We start from the raw sequence: 18,749 nt of genomic DNA on the forward strand, positions 1-18,749 counted from the left end.
GCACCCTGGAAGGAACTGCCACTCTCTCTTCCCCCTGCCCACTACCTTGAGACACTATGAACATTTACATTTTTAAAAAATATTAGTACAGTTTATTTACCATTAGTAGCCTGTGCTCCTTCCTCATGGGCTACAAAAGTTGCCTAAGAACCAAGGATCGTTTAAAAGTCACATTCATGGAATGCTGAAAAGTATCAATATTGTGGCCTTCTACAGTAAAGTTATGTTGTGTGGGGGGATTTCTGAGCTTTTTCCCAAGGACAAAAATGGTAATTCTACCCTTCTCTTTCAGTTGGTAGGACCTTCAGTTCCTGGGAGTGAAACCTCCACAAAGAGGGCTGGAGCAATGCCCCAGAGATCGACAGAGAAGAACCCAGGAAGAGCTGCATATAGGCATGGGCAGGGGAAACCAGGAACCATTTCAATTCCTCTGGGCGTGGAAGGATTGGGCACTTCATCAGGAAGAGACACTGATGTACTGGTTCATGGAGTAGGAAGCACAGCACAGAGAATGGGAGCATTCCCCCATTGGACTTGTGGCTGAATGAGTTCAAGGTCAACCTGCTGCCGAGGCTACTGAACCAGTCCATGAACCGCCACCTCCATTTCTTCCTCCAGCTGCCAAGCAGGATGCTGCTGAGCCAGAGGATCTTGTTTCAAGAACCCCCCCTAAGTGACTGGGAGAAGAACAAAGCCTGCAGGACTCCTCGGGCTTCACCCACCACTAGCACCCAAAACCCCTCCCAGGGAACTCTGCTGAGTGACCAGGACGGGAATGATGAGTCTGCAGGAGTTCCAGAACCCCACCAAGTGCCCATCCCCCAAGTCCCTTACAGGAGACATTCCCGTTTTTCTCCAAAAGTCACTTTCTCCTGTCATTCCTTCTTGTCAGGAGGTGGTCAAGGAGACAGATACAGAGTCAGTAATATATGGCTGGTGTTCTCACTTGCATTCCCTTTATTTTTTAAAGATTTGTTTTTGACCCTTCCTTTTAAAAATTATTTCAATTACCCATTCTATCTAATACTTTTAATAAATATTATCGTTTCCTAGACTTGTGTGTGGCCCCTCCTTCCTAAGTTTGGTGAGCTGCAGATGATTTCAGATTCAGAATTGGGCCCCACAATTCACAGCACATGAAATTGAATGGTATATAATTATTTGATGCCATGATACTGCGAATACTTTTCTGTCTGTCCCCCACCAAACCCTCCCTCCTGAGGCTCAGAACTATACTAAGTCCCAAGGATACATGGGAGGGATGAGAAAGTGCAGTTAGTATTGTGTTCTTACAGAAAGTGCTACTAGTTTTCAACGCAACGGAAGTCGGAAACACAGAAAATGGGTAGATGAACATCTGTATGGATTAGTTCACATGCAGAAAATTGAAACAGTACCAGTAGCAACACAGGCAATGACACCATCTGCCACTACCCTGTTCATAAATGCCCCCCAGTTCCCACTGAAAGCTTAACCAGCTTCAGTGGTAATAGGGATTAGTGCTCTGTAACAGCCCCTAAATGCAATTAGGACTGCTGACAATGAACGGTCAAAAAACAAAATGACTGCATACCATGCAGAATGGCTGAATACTCACCTCTGCACCAGGAAATCTTCATAAGGTTGGTAAGAGAGATTGAGTGCTCCCAATAACAGGTTTATAAACAAGTGTGAATAGTGAAGACAAAATCATTGCACAAAGACCACATTACAACTTGGCTGCCACCCTTCACAGCACAGACTCAACCCTAAGGTGTTAACAGGACATCTCCACTGGGTTATAATTGTCTTTAATGTGTGCAATGTCACAGGAACGAACAGTAAATGATCTTTGGCTACAGGGAAACGAAACCCTCACAAGCTATGTAGCCCCACAAATAGGCACCAATGTTCCCTTATATGTATTCCCAGCAGCTGTATAAGGTGGGAAGGTATCCCTCAGCACTGGCAGATGTCACCCTCTGCCTCTCTGCTGTGGCAAGATGTGTGCCTGTATGGTGTTCATAATTTCCCTTGCCCGCTGGGAACCAGGACCAATGTGCACGTGGGTGGGATCTGGTTTTCTATAAAAGTTTGCAAATCAGACTTGTGAGCCCACTTGGAATGGAAACACTCCTCTTTTACCCTCACAAATGTTATGGAGTGTGCAGTAGGGGATGAGTATATGAATGGCCATTTTGACACTGACATCCAGATAGGTGTGTAGGCAGCGTCAATGAGCTTCCAGCCTAGCAAACACACACACACCATAACCATTCTGCAGAGCTTGTAATTGAATTCCCCTTTTCCAGTGTCATTGGTGTTGGGAAATGGCTTCATGAGACAAGTTAGGAGTGGGTATGCAGGGTACCCCAAAATAACAGTTGGCACAGACACACTGTACAGAACCATCGTTTCTGGGGAATAAAGTCCTCCTCCCTTCAAGTACAATCCTGATCACCTCAGCACTCTGGTGTCATGAACCTTTCTAGTATTTCCCACGTTTGTAGTTATGAATCTGCTTTTAATAATAAATGGAGATATACCTATCTCATAGAGCTGGAAGGGACCTTGAAAGGTCATTGAGTCCAGTCCCCTGCCTTCACTAGTAGGACCAATTTTTTGCCCCAGATCCCTAAAGCTGGAGCCGACTCTGCGTAAAATTGTAGTATAGACATGTCCTTAGTCCCAGAGCTCCTGCGCAAATCTGAACTGTGTATGTTCTGTATGTTCAGAGAGAGAGGCAAAGCCCACTAATGCCAGACTGGAAGAGAGGTCAGAATCCAGAAATGTGTTATGAAACTAGAGCATAGATAATAACAGAGCCCAATAAATCCACTCTAACATTGATTATTCAGTTGACTTACTACTTAAGACCATAGGAGTAGATTTCTCTTCAGTGTATTATAACAAGAAGGGCCAGTTTTCATAATTGTGCATGCAAAAGTGCACGCTACTAATTTGCATGCACAGCTGTAGAATTTACACACAAACTACACACACATTTATGAAAATGTGGCAATAAAGTAATTCAAACTTAAATGACTCACACCCTGTTAACATAATGCTTTAGTGCAAAGTGAGCAGAAAATAATTCAGACCAGTGATTAGACAGTAATATTTCCCTGGGTGTAATTCATTGTTTCCCTCTAGGCTAAATGCTTGCACAGCTGGACACCCTGCTAGCAGGCACTAGTGGGGGGAAAGTTCCACTGTGCTCCCCCTTCCTCTCTCTAGCCCTTGCTGATAAATTTCTTCATTTCTCTGTCTCTCTCACTTCTTCCTCTCTTCTTTTTGCCTGTCCTTTCCTCTCTCCCTAAGCTCTTACCTCTCTCTCTCTCTTTCTCTCTCTCTCTCTCACACACACACACACACACACAGAGAGAGAGAGAGAGAGGAAATGAAAGGGAGAAAGTGAGTGGTGGAGAAGAGACAATCATTAATGTCAAGTATGGAACGAGTGAGGAAGGAAAATGATGCTCTGTCTACACTGGCTTGCATCCTTGAACATTGGACTGTGTACGGGCTCATATATGCTCCCCAAACCTGCCCCAAGTGCCTGCATATGCTGTGCTGGACACAGGTATAAAGAAATGTAACACGTATATACATGTCCATACTGCCACTGTTGTTACATAAGATTAGTGCTACTATTTCAGGGGCTGTATCCAGGATTCTGTGCAACAGAGGGAAACACTCTAGGAACTGCTTTGCTGTGTGTTGTGGGTACTATCCCATGCCTTCACACATTTGCTGATGGCAGTTCCTAATCATATTGCCCCTCACTGTTATTCCCTGAAAAAGCAGGTGGAAGACATTTAGCAATGAGATAACGATCTGATTCTGTTCCTGTTTCTTACTGTGGGACAAATGGTTATGCAGTGGAGTAGGCGACTGGTGAGATGTTGGATGGAATTTGGGCAGAACATTCTGATACACTGAAGTCAGCTGACCATGAGGGTCAATAACCATTCAGCTCACATGGTACTGATATGGTGAATGCCAGTGTTACCAAGGTATGTCCTTGGGTGGACCATCACTTCTGGTGCCGGAGAACCGGCATGGTGTGCTGGGATCACATCATTTTGGAAACCTGGAATGACCAGCAGTGGCTTCAGAACTTCCAAATGAGAAAACAGACCTTCATAGAGCCATGTGAGGAACTTGCATCAAACTTCCGGCACCAGAACACTCAATTCAGGGAAGCCATACCAGTTCAGAAGCAGGATGCTGTTGCCCTATGGAAGCTGGCACCACCAGATCTGCTGCATGTCACTTTGGGGTTGGAAAGTCCATTGTTGGGGTCACAGTTGTGCAGGTTTGTGAGGCAGTTAACACTGTGATCTACTCACAGGTGGGTGTCACAAGAAAAGTTCCAGAAATAATAGCTGGATTTCAGAGGATGGGGCTTCCAAACTATGCAGGGGCCATCAATGGCACCCTCATCCCAATACTTTGCCCCCCAAAAGGGACAAATGCGTATGTGAATCACATTTTCTGCAAGGCTTAGGGGTCCACAGACACAGATTAGGGGGAGAGGGAAAGCTCAGTGGTTTGAGCATTGGCCTGAGCATTAGCCTGCTAAGCCCAGGGTTGTGAGTTCAATCCTTGAGGGGGGAAAAAAAAAAAAAACCCGATTGAGCTGCCGCTGAAGACCTGGACGTGTCGCCCCAATCACGGCCTGACTGCCGCCCTAACGTCAACCTATGTTAGGTCGACAAACAGCCACCACAGTAATTATTCCTTCTGTCAGTGGTGCGTGTCCTCAGCACGAGCGCTTCCACTGACTGAAGAGGAGCAGTGTCGGGGGCTGAGAGCCAGGGCTTTCAGCTCCACGCAGGTCCATGCCCCTCTGGGAGCCCAGTTGCCCCACAGGCTTCTTGCCTATCTGCTTCCAGCCAGGAGCAGGGGGAAAGCCACCCAGGGCTTCTTGCCTCCGGCAGGGAGATCCCTGCCTGGAATCCAGCTGCCATGTTCCTGGTGGGGAGCTGGGACCTCACTGGCATGGTTCCTAGTGGGGAGCGGAGACCTGGCAGCAGCCTGGCTGGGGAGCTGGGAGCCATCTTTCTTGTCACTTTCACAGCTCACAGCTCTACCTACACCAACATAAGCCTTACGCCTCTCATAGTTATTATGTCGGAGTAGTAGGCCATTTACCGTGGCGGGAGCAATGCTGTAGTGTAGATACTGACATAGTTAGGTTGACATAAGCTGCCTTATGTCGACCTAACTCTGGAATGTAGACTGAATCTAAGCCATACTTTTTCCACCACCTGTCAGAACGTCTGTCTCCAGCATTGCCCAGAGAGCGATTCATTGCTCCTACCTAACCTTTATTCATCTCAGGATTTGTAGCTTTTTTGGTGGGCAGTAGCAAGTTCTATCCCTAAAATCTTCTCCAGCTCTCCAAATCCAGAAGAAAATTGACCTGCTTTCTCAAGGTCAGTCACTGATCCCATAATTAGGGTGTTCATCTGGGACCTGCAAAACACAGGTTCAATTTTCTGCCCTTCCACAAGCTTCCTGTGTGATCTCGGGTAAGTCATTTAGTCTCTCTTTGCCTCAGTTTCCTATCTGTAAAATGGGGATACTTCCCTACCCCGCAAGAATGTGGTGAGGAAGAATATAGTAAAGATTGTGAGGTCCTTGGATAATACAGTAATGAGAATGGTATAAGTACATTACGTGGATAGAAGTCCCAACTAATACTGGGTAAGTAAGGCTATGTCTGCACTACGCACCTTTTAGCAACTTAGCTGTGCCACTACCGCCGTGCTGCTAAAAGGTGCACAATGTAGCCGCTGTTTGTCGGCAGGAGAGCGCTCTCCTGCTGACAAAAAACTTCCACCCCTATGATGATGTCACTTGAATAGATATGTGGACAGAGTTGGCATCGGGCTTTGTTACAAGGATAGGTTCCTGGGTCAGTGGTTTTGTTCAGTGATGTGTGGTTGCTGGTGAGTATTTGCTTTAGGTTGGGGGGTTGTCTGTAAGCGAGGACAGGTCTGTCTCCCAAGATCTGTGAGAGTAAAGGATCATCTTTCAGGATAGGTTGTAGATCTCTGATGATGCGCTGGAGAGGTTTTAGTTGGGGGCTGAAGGTGACAGCTAGTGGTGTTCTGTTATTTTCTTCTACGTCCACATCATCATAGGACCTAATCACATCAGCCATACCATCAGGGGCTCGTTCACCTGCACATCTACCAATGTGATATATGCCATCATGTGCCAGCAATGCCCCTCTGCCATGTACATTGGCCAAACCGACAGTCTCTACGCAAAAGAATTAATGGACACAAATCTGACATCAGGAATCATAATACTCAAAAACCAGTGGGAGAACACTTTAACCTGTCTGGTCATTCAGTGACAGACCTGCGGGTGGCTATATTACAACAGAAAAACTTCAAAAACAGACTCCAACGAGAGACTGCTGAGCTGGAATTGATATGCAAACTAGACACAATCAACAAAGGATTGAATAAGGACTGGGAATGGCTGAGCCATTACAAACATTGAATCTATCTCCCCTTGTAAGTATTCTCACACTTCTTATCAAACTGTCTGTACTGGGCTATCTTGATTATCACTTCAAAAGTTTTTTTCTCTTACTTAATTGGCCTCTCAGAGTTGGTAAGACAACTCCCACCTGTTTATGCTCTCTGTATGTGTGTATATATATCTCCTCAATATTTATTCCACTCTATATGCATCCGAAGAAGTGGGCTGTAGTCCACGAAAGTTTATGCTCTAATAAATTTGTTAGTCTCTAAGGTGCCACAAGTACTCCTGTTCTTTTTGCTTTAGAGAAGGTTTCACTGCGGATTGAGTGCTCCTTTAACTTAATTCTCCTTCACCATTAGGTGCGTAGGGGAGGCAGAGAACGAACTGGGTCAGTGACAGAATTACCTGCAAACTGTGAATTTAGGAAGTGCTCTCCTAGTGACTAGAAGAGGGTGTGACCTAGTCCAAGAACTAAACTGCCTCTTGGATATGCAGAGAGAGAGAGAAACAAAACCCCAATAGTGCTGAAGTGAGGGAGGGAGGAGTAAGTCCCAGAAAGGAAATCATTAAGTTACAAAGGGGTGAAATTTTGGAACAGCCTTCCGAGGGAAACAGTGGGGGCGAAAGACCTCTCTGGCTTTAAGATTAAGCTTGATAAGTTTATGGAGGGAATGGTTTGATGAGATAACGTGATTTTAGTCAATTAATCAACAGCATGCCATCGCTGGTAAATAGTATCAATGGTCAATGAGGGTCTGGCTGGAGAATCTTGCCTGCATGCTCGGGGTTCTACTGATCGCCATATTTGGGGTCGGGAAGGAATTTTCCTCCAGGGTAGATTGGCAGAGGCCCTGGAGGTTTTTCGCCTTCCTCCGCAGCATGGGGCGGGGGTCGCTAGCTGGAGGATTCTCTGCAACTTGAAGTCCTTAAATCACAGGATTTGGGGACTTCAACAGCTGAGTCAAGGGAAAGGGGGTGGGTCAGCTTTTGTGGCCTGCATCATGCGGGAGGTCAGACTAGATGATCATACTGGTCCCTTCTGACCTTAAAGTCTATGAATCTATGAGTAAATTTTCTAATACTTAAAAATAATTGTTCTACACACGCTTATTGGATAATGAGTAAAATTGGACAGAATTACTATGGCCTTATTCACGACATTAACCTTTTAAAAATAATTTAAGAAATCACCATGTTAACAAAACACTATTATTGGACCTTGATTTTAGAAAGTCAGCTGGTTATTCACTGAAGCAAACTTTCAAAAATGAAAAAAATAAATGGAAGGCTTTGGAACAAACTTGTATTTAGAGGAATTTTGGGGGCGCAATAACTGGTCTTGGTAAATCCCATTACTGGGAATTTTAAACCTCTAGTGGTATTTTAACACTAGCGGCAGGTATTTCTGTGTACACCACAGAGAAGCATATATGAGGAGAGAGGAGTGGAAAATAAAATATTAGAAGAAAAAGTATCTGAAAAGTTTTACCTCTAGGTGGCAGAGTTACTGCTTTGGTATGGAGCTGATCCGTTATTCAAAAATGAGACGGGGAAGTGTGCCTTTGATGAAGCTACGGACCAGCGTATGAAGAAACTGCTTGAAAGTTATATAACTAAATCTAGAAGAGGTTCAACATCAGGTAGGAATGAGCTATTCTGGCATATTCATTACTATTAGATAGAGAACAACAGAAATCCCATTGTCACATTCCCTTACTTATAGCCAACACTTCTATGGACTTCGCTCACTTGATATACTAGCACAGTGGTTCTCAACCTTTCCAGACTACTGCACCCCTTTTAGGAGTGTGATTTGTCTTGTGTACCCCCAAGTTTCATCTCAATTAAAAACTACTTGCTTGCAAAATCAGACATAAAAATACAAAAGTATCACACCACATTATTACGGAAAAATTGCTTACTTTCTCATTTTTACCATATAATTATAAAATAAATCAGTTGGAATATCAATATTGTACTTACATTTCAGTGTGTAGTATATAGATCAGTATAAACAAGTCATTGTATGAAATTTTAGTTTGTACTGACGTTGCTAGTGCATTTTATGTCGCCTGTTGTAAAACTAGGCAAATATCTAGATGAGTTGATGTACCCCCTGGAAGACCTCTGAGTATCCCTGGTTAAGAACCGCTGTACTAGCGGACTTGGAGCAGAGTCCTCTTGTTGGTTGTCTTCATTAACATGCATGCATGAGATGAAATAAAATGATAAGGTGATAAACTCTGAGCATGTCTTAGTTGTGTATCGTTTGTTTATATTTGAATAGTATATGACTAAACATTTTATTAAAGCTAATGTTAAAAAAATTATAAAATGCATAGGTTGAGAAAAGAGTGTCTGTACATCTGGATATAGTGTTTAGATTATCCACAAATACAATGTTTGTTTTTAAAGTCATAAGATATATCTAGGGAATAATCAGCAATAACCCCAATTTAGGTGAATGAATTTAATAACACAGTTTAGATATCTAGCATCCATTCATTCGGATACAGTACTCATGAAAAAAGTTATACAAAGAGTTGGTGGCAGAAAGCAAAATATATCAATGAATGAAGATTGTCCCTCGTAATTGAGAATTTAGGATAGGGTTGCCCATTTAGAGAAAAAAACAGTTCATCAGGAAAGTATTTGAGTTACTTTTCCGACTGTGCTTCTCATCGGCACTCCAGTTCATCCCTCCTGGTATTGTCGATGTCCGGTGATGTGTTCTATGTAGATGTCCCTCAACCACCAGACGGTGTCCGACACCATAAGTTGCTGCATCAGCCGAGCATAATGTTAACCAACTCCACATTCTCTCAGCACTCACTTGTTACCAGGGTCCCATTCGCCCAGGGCTCCAATGATCAGCGTGTGAATTTGGACCTCATAGCCCCTAGCTCTCAGGGTGTTGGCCAGAGGGGTGTATTTCTCCAGCTTTTGAGATCGGGCGTCGTGGAAAGCCGGGATCCTGTTTTCGAAGGGCACTGTGACGTCCACCATGATGATTTTCTTCCTGTCCTCGTTGGTGATGACAATGTCTGGTCGCATTTGGCTGTCGATTCCGGGGATGGCGGAGTTCGCAGCTACCTTCCCAACAGGTAGAATCATAGAATATTAGGGTTGGAAGAGACCTCAGGAGGTCATCTAGTCCAATCCCCTGCTCAAAGCAGGACCAACATCAACTAAATCATCCCAGCCAAGGTTTTGTCAAGCTGGGCCTTAAAAACCTCTAAGGATGGAGATTCCACCACCTCCCTATGTAACCCATTCCAGTGCTTCACCACACTCCTAGTGAAATAGTGTTTCCTAATATCCAACCTAGACCTCCCCCATTGCAACTTGAGACCATTGCTTCTTCTTCTATCATCTACCACCACTGAGAGCAGCCTAGCTCCATCGTCTTCAGGTAGTTGAAGGCTGCTATCAAGTCCCCACTCCTTCTTCTCTTCTGCAGACTAAATAAGCCAAGTTCCCTCAGCCTCTCCTCATAAGTTATGTGCCCCAGCCCCCTAATCATTTTCATTGCCCTCCGCTGGACTCTCTCCAATTTGTCCACATCCCTTCTGTAATGGGGGGACCAAAACTGGACGAAATACTCCAGGTGTGGCCTCACCCAGTGCCGAATGGAGGGGAATAATCACTTTCCTTGATCTGCTGGCAGTGCTCCTACTAATACAGCTCAGTATGTTGTTGGCCTTCTTGGCAACAACGGCACACTGCTGACTCATATCCAGCTTCTCATCCACTGTAATCCCCAGTTCCTTTTTTGTAGAACTGCTGCTTAGCCAGTCGGTCCCCAGCCTGTAGCAGTGCATGGGATTCTTCCTTCCTAAGTGCAGGACTCTGCACTTGTCCTTGTTGAACCTCATTAGATTTCTTTTGGCCCAATCCTCCAATTTGTCTAGGTCATTCTGGACTCTATCCTTACCCTCCAGCATATCTACCTCTCCCCCTATCTTAGTGTCATCTGCGAACTTGCTGAGGGTGCAATTAATCCCATCATCCAGATCATTAATAAAGATGTTGAACAAAACCAGCCCCAGGACCGACCCCTGGGGCACTCCGCTTGATACCGGTTGCCAACTAGACATTGAGCCATTGATCACTACCCGTTAAGCCTGACAATCTAGCCAGCTTTCTATCCACTTTATAGTCCATTCATCCAATCCATACTTTTTTAACTTGCTGGCAAGAATTCTGTGGAAGACCCTATCCAAAGCTTTGCTAAAGTCAAGATATATCACATCCACCACTTTCCCCATATCCACAGAGCCAGTTATCTCATCATAGAAGGCAATCAGCTTGGTCAGGCATGACTAGCCCTTGGTGAATTCATGTTGACTGTTCCTGATCACCTTCCTCTCCTCCAAGTGCTTCAGAATGGATTCCTTGAGGACCTGCTCCATGATTTTGCCAGGGACTGAGGTGAGGCTGTAGTTCCCCAGGTTCTCTTTCTTCCCTTTTTAAAATATGGACACTATATTTTCCTTTTTCCAATCGTCTGGGACCTTCCCCGATCGCCACGAATTTTCAAAGATAATGGCCAATGGCTCTGCAATCACATCAGTCAACTCCCTCAGCACCCTTGGATGCATTAGATCTGGACCCATGGACTTGTGCACATCCAGCTTTTCTAAATAGTCCTTAACCTGTTCTTACACCACTGAGGGCTGCTCACCTACTCCAATACTGTGTTGCCCAGTGCAGCAGTCTGGGAGCTGACCTTGGCTGTGAAAACCAAGGCAAAAAAAGCATTGAGTACTTCAGCTTTTTCCATATCATCTGTCACTATGTTGCCTCCGCCATTCAGTAAGGGGCCCGCACTTTCCATGACCTTCTTGTTGCTAACACACTGTAGAAACCCTTCTTGTTACCCTTCACATCCCTTGCTAGCTGCAACTCCAATTGTGCCTTGGCCTTCCTGATTACACCCCTGTATGCTCGAACAGTATTTTTATAGTCCTCCCTAGTCATCTGTCCAAATTTCCACTTCTTGTAAGATTCCTTTCTGAGTTTAAGCTCACCGAAGATTTCATTGTTAAGCCAAGCTGGTCGCCTGCCATATTTGCTGTTCTTTCTGCACTTCGGAATGGTTTGTTCCTGTGCCCTCAATAAGCCTTCTTTAAAATGCAGCCAGCTCTCCTGGACTCCCTGCCCCCTCATATTAGCTTCCCAGGGGATCCTGCCCATCAGTTCCCTAAGGGAGTCAAAGTCTGATTTTCTGAGGTCCAGGTCCATATTTTGCTACTCTCCTTTCTTCCTTTTGTCAGGATCATGAACTCAACCGTCTCATGGCTGCCGAGGTTGCCACCCACTTCTACTTCCCCTACCAATCCTTCCCTGCTTGTAAGCAGCAGGTCAAGAGGAGCATGGCCCTAATTGGTTCCTCCAGCACTGACCAGGCTGTCTTGAGCTCTGACCAGGCAATCTTGGATGACGTTGTGTCACAGCTGACAGGCTCTGGAATGGGGCTTGCAGCTACACAGGACGTGGGGTAGTGTCTTGTTGCCATAGCCACACTTCCTGCATCGCTTGTCCCAATTCCCGTGGTGGATGGCTCCATTCAGCGGGACGCAGTTGAGCCAGTGGATGGCATCCTTCAGGGTCCTCTCCAGCTTGGTTCTGGCTCTCGGAGTGATGATGGTGCTCTTTGTGTTTTTCACCTCTGGCACCATCTCCTGGTGTTCCTCGCACCATGTCCAGTGGCAGCCGATACGCTTCTCCAGTCATTGCATAGCATTGCGGGCACGAGTCCAGAGCAAAGCAAAGTCTCCCCTATCTCTTCCAAATTCACCTTCCAGTGGGCCACTCAGGTAGGTGGTAACATCTTGGTTGGAGGGGGTCCTGGCGATTCGCTTCTTGACAGCATCCTGCAGAGCACTCTCTGCGATGTTCCTCGCTGTGGCGTCCGAGCACCCCAGAAGGCAGAAGGCGTGAGTGATCACAGCAACGTCGCACAGATCACCCATTCGAGAGACGCTGGCACCAGGGCTGGCTTTAGCAAGAGCGGGGCACGATTCCTGGGGACGGTGCTTGCCACCGGCAAGCCCCGCCCCCAGGAATCGTGCTGCACTCCAGCCAGAGCTCTGGCCGGGGTTGCGGGGCTTGGGGCCGGGCCGGAGCCGCTGGGGCCGGTGTGCTCGGCCGGAACCGGGGCCGGTGCCCCGGGACCCGAGCCAGGCTGGAGCCGCTTGGGCCACGGGTACTCGGCTGGCACTGCTCGGCCGGGGGCCCGAGCCGGGCCAGAGCTGCTGGGGCCGAGGCTGGCGCGCTCGGCCAGAACCGGGGCTGGCGCCCTGGGGCCCGAGCTGGGCTGGAGCCGCTGGGGCCAGGGCCGGAGCTGCCAGGGCCGGGGGTGCTCGGACGGCGCGCTCGGGCTGGAACTGGGGCCGGGGCCCGAGCCGGGCCGGGCTGGAGCCGCCGGGGCCGGAGCCGCTTGGCTGGGCCGGGGCCAGAGGGAGCTGCTTGGCCAGGACCGGACTGGGCCGCGCCGCGCCTCCCCGGAGCCCTCCTCCTCTCGTTCCCCTCCGCCCCAGCTTACCTGCTGCTGCCCGCCTGCCCCTGCTTGTTTTCAGACTTCCCGCGAACATCTGATTTGCGGGAAGCAGGGGAGGGGGAGGAGCAGGGGATGGAGCATTCGGGGAGAGGAGAAGTGGGAAGTGAGCTGGGGGAGGGGTGGACAGCTGCGGGGCCCTTTTAGGCATGGGGCCCGATTCAGCCAAATCGGCTGAATCAACCTAACGCCGGCCTTGGCTGGCACCGCCCTGCCTGTGCAAGATGTACACCAGTTCATTGCTGGTCCTCTGGGGAAGAAACATCCACTTCTTCACCAGCTGCTGGATGGTGTTGTCTGCCTTGTTAAGAGGTACCTTTGCCATGGCATATCCCCTCAGGACAAATGAAATACGGGGGATTAGGAAGGTGTTCAAGATGAACTTCTGCCACGGTGCCAGTAGGGAGGAGTTGATCCTGGCCACATCTCGTAGGATCTCCGTGATTGTATCCTCAGATGTCTGCTGGACGTGGAAACCCGTTGGCGTGCTGAGATGGTCGTATGTTTGCCCGTCCTCGAGGAAGATCATGGGTTCACCCTGGATCTAAAACGGCGGCATCTGGACCAAGTCCCTTCTACTGCCAAGTCCCTTCGATATGCAGGGATGCACACTTCCTGGTATTGAAGCAGAGTCCCATCCAGTTGGCAGCCTGGCTGGTGATGTCAAGCATTTGTTGGAGTGTCTCAGGGTTGTCTGCGATCAGGACCAGATTGTCTGCGTAGGCCAGGATATTCACTCTGTTGCCATATAGATCGAAACCACCTAGACTGCTGGAGATCACTTGAATGAGCAGCTCCATGGCTAAGTTGAAAACAATAAGGCTCAGTGGGCAGCCTTGCTTCATGCTGTTACGGATAGGAATTTTGGGCGTCTCTCCTTCCATGGAGCAGATGGTGGTGGTGCAGCCTTCATACAGTTCCCAGACCAGTTGGAGAAAATTTTCAGACATCCCGAACTCTAGTAGCGTGTCAAAAATGTGCTGGTGGAGCATTGATCCAAAAGAATTAGCCAGGTCGAGCCATGTTATGGCACATAGCCTCCATGCCCTCCTGGTCGTGTGGATGGCAGTCCCTTTAGAGCTCTAGTTATTTAGTTTTTAGTTGGACAAAGTTGTCTAAAAGAAGAAAAGACATCCCTCCCTCCTACTGTGGGTCTCGGTACCTTGCACCCACTACTCTGACAGATTCTAAATCCTCCAGGTTTAAACGCTGTCTGACCTGCAACTGACTCATCCCCAAGTCGATGGGCATAGTCGATGCCTATTCTGTTTGGGAGAAAGTCACATCCCCAGAAAGTGTGCGGTGTGCAAATTCTTCTCCTCAAGGACTTGTAAGTTGAGGGACTGTAATAGACTATATCAGGGGTAGGCAACCTATGGCACGCGTGCCGAAGGCAGCACCCGAGCTGATGTTCAGTGGCACTCACACTGTCCGGGTCCTGGCCACCAGTCTGGGGGAGCTCTGCATTTTAATTTAATTTTAAATGAAGCTTCTTTAACATTTTAAAAACTTTATTTACTTTACATACAACAATAGTTTAGTTATATATTGTAGACTTATAGAAAGAGACCTTCTAAAAACATTAAAATGTATTACTGGCACATGAAACCTTAAAATTAGAGTGAATAAATGAAGACTCGGCACCCCACTTCTGAAAGGTTGCCAACCCCTGGACTATATATTTGTAGTCCCCTGTTGGGGAGGAGGTGGGCACTGCTCCTTTCTCATAGCTGTTGAGGATGTCTGCCCCCTCACAGGGGAAGTCAAAGCAGTCCAAACTGAAGAGTCAGTGTGCTTCTGCATCCCACAAAAAACGGAGTCCCAGGCCTTCAGGAAGCCCAAGAGAAAAAGAAGAAAGTACAGCCCTTCTCCTATCTAAGAGGGCCTGGGCAGCCAAGGCTCTGAAGCTGTTTCCATTATTTTAGATAGTTCCTAAACATGTATTCCAGGGTTGGGAGTTTTGCCTTGGTGGCCTTCCAGGGTGGCCATTTTGTAAGTTAATAAAGAAGCAGTTTTTGAAACCAGACCCTGGTATGTTGTGCTCCCTATATGCCCTTAGCAGCTGTAACATTGGAGGGTGGGATCTGCCCCATCACAGGACCTCATGGCTGAAGCTACATCTACTTGAGCTATCAATGTGCACCACCTCAGACCAGAGGAAACTACTATCTCTAAAGAACGAAAAGGATCATCTTCAGTGACTGCTCCCTCAGGCAGGCAACATACTCCGGAGTTGAGCAGATTCACATTTGAGTTCTTTCAGAACTCTTGGGTGAATGCCCTCTGGTCCCGGTGACTGTTAAGTTTATCAATTAATTCCAAAATCTCCTCTAGTGAACACCTCAATCTGTGATAATTCCTCAGATTTGTCACCTACAAAAGCTGGCTCAGGTGTGGGAATCTCCCTAACATCCTCAGCCGTGAAGACTGAAGCAAAGAATCCATTTAGTTTCTCTGCAATTACTTTATCATCTTTAAGCGCTCTTTTTGTATCTTCATCGTCCAGGGGCCCCACTGGTTGTTTAGCAGGCTTCCTGCTTCTGATGTACTTAAAAAACATTTTGTTATTATCTTTTGAGTTTTTGGCTAGCCGTTCTTTAAACTCCTCTTTGGCTTTTCTTATTACATTTTTACACTTAATTTGGCATTGTTTATGCTCCTTTCTATTTACCTCACTAGGATTTGACTTCCACTTTTTAAAAGATGCCTTTTTATCTCTCACTGCTTCTTTTACATGGTTGTTAAGCCATGGTGGCTCTTTTTTAGTTCTTTTACTATGTTTTTTAATTTGGGGTATACATTTAAGTTGGGCCTCTATTATGATGTCTTTGAAAAGCATCCATGCAGCTTGCAGGGATTTCACTTTAATCACTGTACCTTTTAATTTCTGTTTAACTAACCCCTTCATTTTTGCATAGTTCCCCTATCTGAAATTAAATGCCACAGTGTTGGGCTGTTTAATAGGGATGTTAAATGTTATTATATTATGGTCACTATTTCCAAGCAGTCCTGTTATAGTTACCTCTTGGACCAGCTCCTGTGCTCCACTCAGGACTAAATCGAGAGTTGTCTCTCCCCTTGTGGGTTCCTGTACCAGCTGCTCCAAGAAGCAGTCATTTAAATTATCGAGAAATGTTGTCTCTGCATTTCGTCCTGAGGTGACATGTTCCCAGTCAATATGGGGATAATTGAAATCCCCCACTATTATTGAGTTCTTAATTTTGATAGCCTCTCTGATTTTCCTTAGCATTTCATCGTCACTATCACTGTCCTGGTCAGGTGGTCGATAATAGATCCCTAATGTTATATTCTTATTAGAGCATGAAATTACTATCCATAGAGATTCTATGAAACGTGGATTCACTTAAAATTTTTTACTTCATTTGATTCTACATTTTCTTTCACATATAGTGCTACCCTCCCACCCCCGCATGACCTGTTCTGTCCTTCCGATATATTTTGTACCCCGGAATGATTGTGTCCCATTGACCTGTTAATGTATGTGTCTACTCTATCAGGTCCTTTATGCTGACCTAAGTTGCCTCTAATGTCGACTTCTGTAATCTAGCTCTGCGAGAGGCGTAGCACTTAATTCGATTTTCATGGGTCGACAGTGAGGTAGTGCAGATGCAGTGTTGTGTAATTCGACTTAATTGGCCTCCAGGTGGTGTCCCACAATGCTCATCTGTGGCTACTCTGGAGATCATTCTCAACTCTGCTGCACTGCAGTTAGGTGCACAGAAAACAGCCTCTCCCCTGCTAAAGCCCCAGGAATTTTTGATTTCTCATTTCCTGTTTGATCATCACAGCTGATCATGGAGACTACATGCCCCAAACACGCTCCAGCCTGGTCTTCACAGGAGGTGGTGGATCTCATCACTATGTGGGGAGAAGAGTCTGTGCAATCAGAGCTCTAATCCAGCAGAAGAAACGCTCACATCTGTGCAAAGATCACTCATGGAATGGGAGAGAAGGGCTACACAAGGGACACACAACAGGGCCGTGTGAAAATAAAAGGACTTCGCCAAGTGTACCAGAAGGCAAGGGAGGTGAAGAGTCATTCTGGTGCTGAACCCCACACATGCAGGTTCTACAACGAGCTGTGTGCGATTCTCGAGGATGCCCCTACCAGCACCCCCACAAGCAATGTGGACACCTCACAGGTGTGTGAGTCTAAGGACAACAAGGAGGACGATATGGTGGATGAGAAAGAGGAGGAGGAGGAGGAGAATGGGAGACAGGCGAGTGGTGGATCCATTCTCCCCGAGAGCCAGGAAATATTTTTAACCCTGGAGCCCTGTGGGTCGCAGGACATCACGGTGGCCGACCGTGATGCCGGGGAAGGCACTTCTGCTGAATATACAATTACAATCAAAGTCCAGTTAAATTTTAGCAAGCACACAAATTCAGTGGTATTGCATGTTTACTGTGAAGAAAAAGCGATGTGCTGTGGTTCTCTGCTTACAAGAGGCCACTCCAGCTATGCAGAGAGTGGCCCCCGGAAAAGACTGTTTAGGTGGACTGGGATAGCCCGGAAATCCTCCATAGATATCTCTAGGAAACTTTCATGGAGATACTCTGCAATCCTTTGCAGAAGGTTTCTGGGCAGGACAGTCTTATTTCTTCCACCGTGGTAGAACACTTTCCCACGCAACTCCTGAATTAATTCTACTGGCATCATTGCGTTATAACATAGCAGCATAAGGACCGGTTCTATACAGCATCTCCTTCCTTTCCACCTCTGTTACCCTCAGGAGACTGATATCACATAGGGTCGCCTCGGGGAAATGGGGGAAGTTCTCATTAAAAGTGCTCTTACAAGCTAAAAAAAGGGTATGTAGACCAACCCCCCCCCCCCATTCTGGATCGCTAAACCATGCAGCCGCTAATGTGCCTTTATGTGCTCAGCATGAGTCAGCAAGTAGTTTAAAGTGACTGATAGGGGACTGGGGCCCCGCATGAGAGATTCCGCAATTTGGGAGTGAAAACGTTCCTCCCCACCCGGTTCGTAAACAGCTTCCCGTGATGCTATGGGGAAGGGCCATTGTTCGCCTAGCTACCTCTGCTCCTGGCATGAGCCTGCCATAAACTTCATTAAAAGTGTGGTCACCCATGACCCAGGGGGGCCTACTCACCATGGCTGGAGAAGCAAAACAGCACAGTGAACGGTTACAGATTCTGATTATGTTATGGCCTGCACCTAATGTAATAAGGGATTGTTTCTTTTTATGAAAATGGCCTTGCTATGGAAACGTTTTATTCATGTACAATGGCTCCTTTATTTTTTCCCATGACTAATAATGTGTCCTTCAGCGTGTCATCAACACCAGAAAGAAAACTTTCGCTGATTAGAAGGCGGAGAAAGGGAACACGTGAGGACATGTTCACCGAGATAATGAACACCTCTGGGACAGCTGACACAAAGCTGAGAGTGTGAAGGATTTCACTGTCTGAGAAGTTAGACATGGATATGGAGAGCAGGAAAGTTTCCAATGAGCAAGAGCGTGCAGCACAGGATAAGAGGCTTCGGATTATGAGGGACCAAGCAGACATGTTGAGGCGTCTGGTTGAACTGCAGGAACAGAAGCAGGAGGGTAGAGTTCCTCTGAAGATCCTGGTGGACAGCCAGCCAGCATCACCTGGTGCAGAATCACTGTCCCCCAAGCGTTTCATGAGGCGTGGGTGAAAAGTCCATTATCCCTTTCAC

The 18,749-nt window shown here is 46.7% G+C and overlaps 1 protein-coding gene across 1 annotated transcript in view; it reads left to right on the forward strand.

The window, feature by feature from the left end:
• Window positions 1-18,749, forward strand: part of ANKRD31 (ankyrin repeat domain 31) — a 120,024-nt gene that overhangs the window by 35,327 nt on the left and 65,948 nt on the right. Inside the window, exon 12 of the mRNA XM_034773229.1 lies at window positions 7,979-8,123. Coding sequence (XP_034629120.1) covers window positions 7,979-8,123 — 145 coding nt within the window. The remainder of the gene's footprint in view (window positions 1-7,978; window positions 8,124-18,749) is intronic.

Source organism: Trachemys scripta, chromosome 6, assembly GCF_013100865.1.
Source record: "Trachemys scripta elegans isolate TJP31775 chromosome 6, CAS_Tse_1.0, whole genome shotgun sequence".
Taxonomy (NCBI): Eukaryota; Metazoa; Chordata; order Testudines; family Emydidae; genus Trachemys; species Trachemys scripta.